This window comes from Frankliniella occidentalis, unplaced genomic scaffold, assembly GCF_000697945.3.
Source record: "Frankliniella occidentalis isolate FOCC.00 unplaced genomic scaffold, Focc_3.1 Scaffold194, whole genome shotgun sequence".
Lineage (NCBI taxonomy): Eukaryota > Metazoa > Arthropoda > Insecta > Thysanoptera > Thripidae > Frankliniella > Frankliniella occidentalis.
The window spans coordinates 315,679-316,989 of record NW_026267320.1 but is presented as its reverse complement, the minus strand read 5'-3'; the positions used below and the strand labels follow the sequence as shown (position 1 = coordinate 316,989).

General features: G+C 45.6%; 1 protein-coding gene across 6 annotated transcripts in view; it reads left to right on the top strand.

Annotated features, from left to right (window-relative positions):
• Window positions 1–1,311, top strand: part of LOC127750474 (uncharacterized) — a 111,607-nt gene that overhangs the window by 4,528 nt on the left and 105,768 nt on the right. The window contains exon 1 of one of the 6 annotated variants that reach the window (XM_052272183.1): window positions 84–445. The exons of 2 other annotated variants lie outside the window; for them this stretch is intronic. In XM_052272183.1, coding sequence (XP_052128143.1) covers window positions 212–445 — 234 coding nt within the window. In that variant the 5' untranslated portion in view covers window positions 84–211. Of the gene's footprint in view, window positions 1–83; window positions 446–1,311 lie in introns of those variants that run through there. 3 more of the 6 variants (XR_008011697.1, XR_008011698.1, XR_008011694.1) reach the window with 3 other exon arrangements.

Genomic DNA, 1,311 nt, shown 5'->3' with positions numbered 1-1,311 from the left:
CTCCGTCTAGTAGAGGAGAGGGGGACGGCGCAGGCGCCTTTCCCCGTTCCGCTTTTGTTCTCCCTGCTTCCGCTCCGCGCTCCATTGGAATACCCTATTTACACCACAACAATGAGAGAGTGGGGGTCACGCTGCGAAGTGACGGTGAGCGCGCACGCCAGCCGGACACTGCCGGTTATCTGGGTCGTGTAGTTTGACACAGTCGAAGTGAATGAGTGCAAAGTCGAAAGGTCGAGCTCAAAGCCAAGAACGTCGTGATCCCGGTCGCGCTGGTCCCCGTTCTCCTCGTGGTCGTCGCGGCACTACTGGAGCAAGGAAACGTGGTCAGAGTGTTTCGGTTGTGGAGCAGCCAGATGTCGGCGCACCGGGTCCTTCTTCTAGCGACATGCTGCGTCCAGCCGAAGCCAGCCGTCCGACACACTCTCAGCATTTGCCCAGCATGCAAGTGAGTCCGTGAAAGAAAGCACTGCCGCTCTGTATGAAGAGGTACAGGGAAAGTTAGACGATGCACTGTTAAAAAATATTGTAAAATTATCACACCCTTTGTAATGACTAGTGTGTTAAAAAAACAACATCGTTCGTTTTTATTGGCACGTGGCAAAATTCCTTCTATTTTGCCCGTAGTGGTCCATAACAATGATTACTACGTTTCACCATGTTGTAAAACCACAACAATAACGTTGTAAAGTTTGATAGCAAGATGTATCGTTACAGAAGAAACAGGTTTGTTTTATTGGTGTTTTTTTGGTGCAGACGAAAGTAAATAACCACTGTTTTGGAATGAAAATTTGGTGAATGTTGTTGGATTACAACATGTGTTGTTTTTTAACAACATTTGTTGCTATCAAACTTTACATCAAATGTGTTGTAAATTTGCAACAAAATTTTTAACAGTGTGAGCTGTATCACCATGCCCGTCAGGTGTGTGGATACTCATCGGGCGTGTCATTTCATCAGCGTGAGCTAAAGTAATGAGTTTCAATGGCCATTTTATTTTGACGTAACAATGACCTTACAACAAGTGAACATCGAAATTCGGTCTGTTGAAGTCTTTCCTTCCTTTCTGTCATGATGATATCCCATAACATCAACATGATATTTTTAGAAATGACATGAAGTGTGAATTGACTTGTTCTTGTCAAAATGGTCAAAATGACATCAACATGACATTTTTCTATGACGTGTGGCAGAGCTCGTTACGAAGCATGCCATCAATGTGATTCGTATAAGGCTGCGCCATCGATAAGGGGAAAAGAAGAAACAGTGGTGAGGATGGAGGGGGGGGGGTTCACACCCGGCACCTGATGGGGG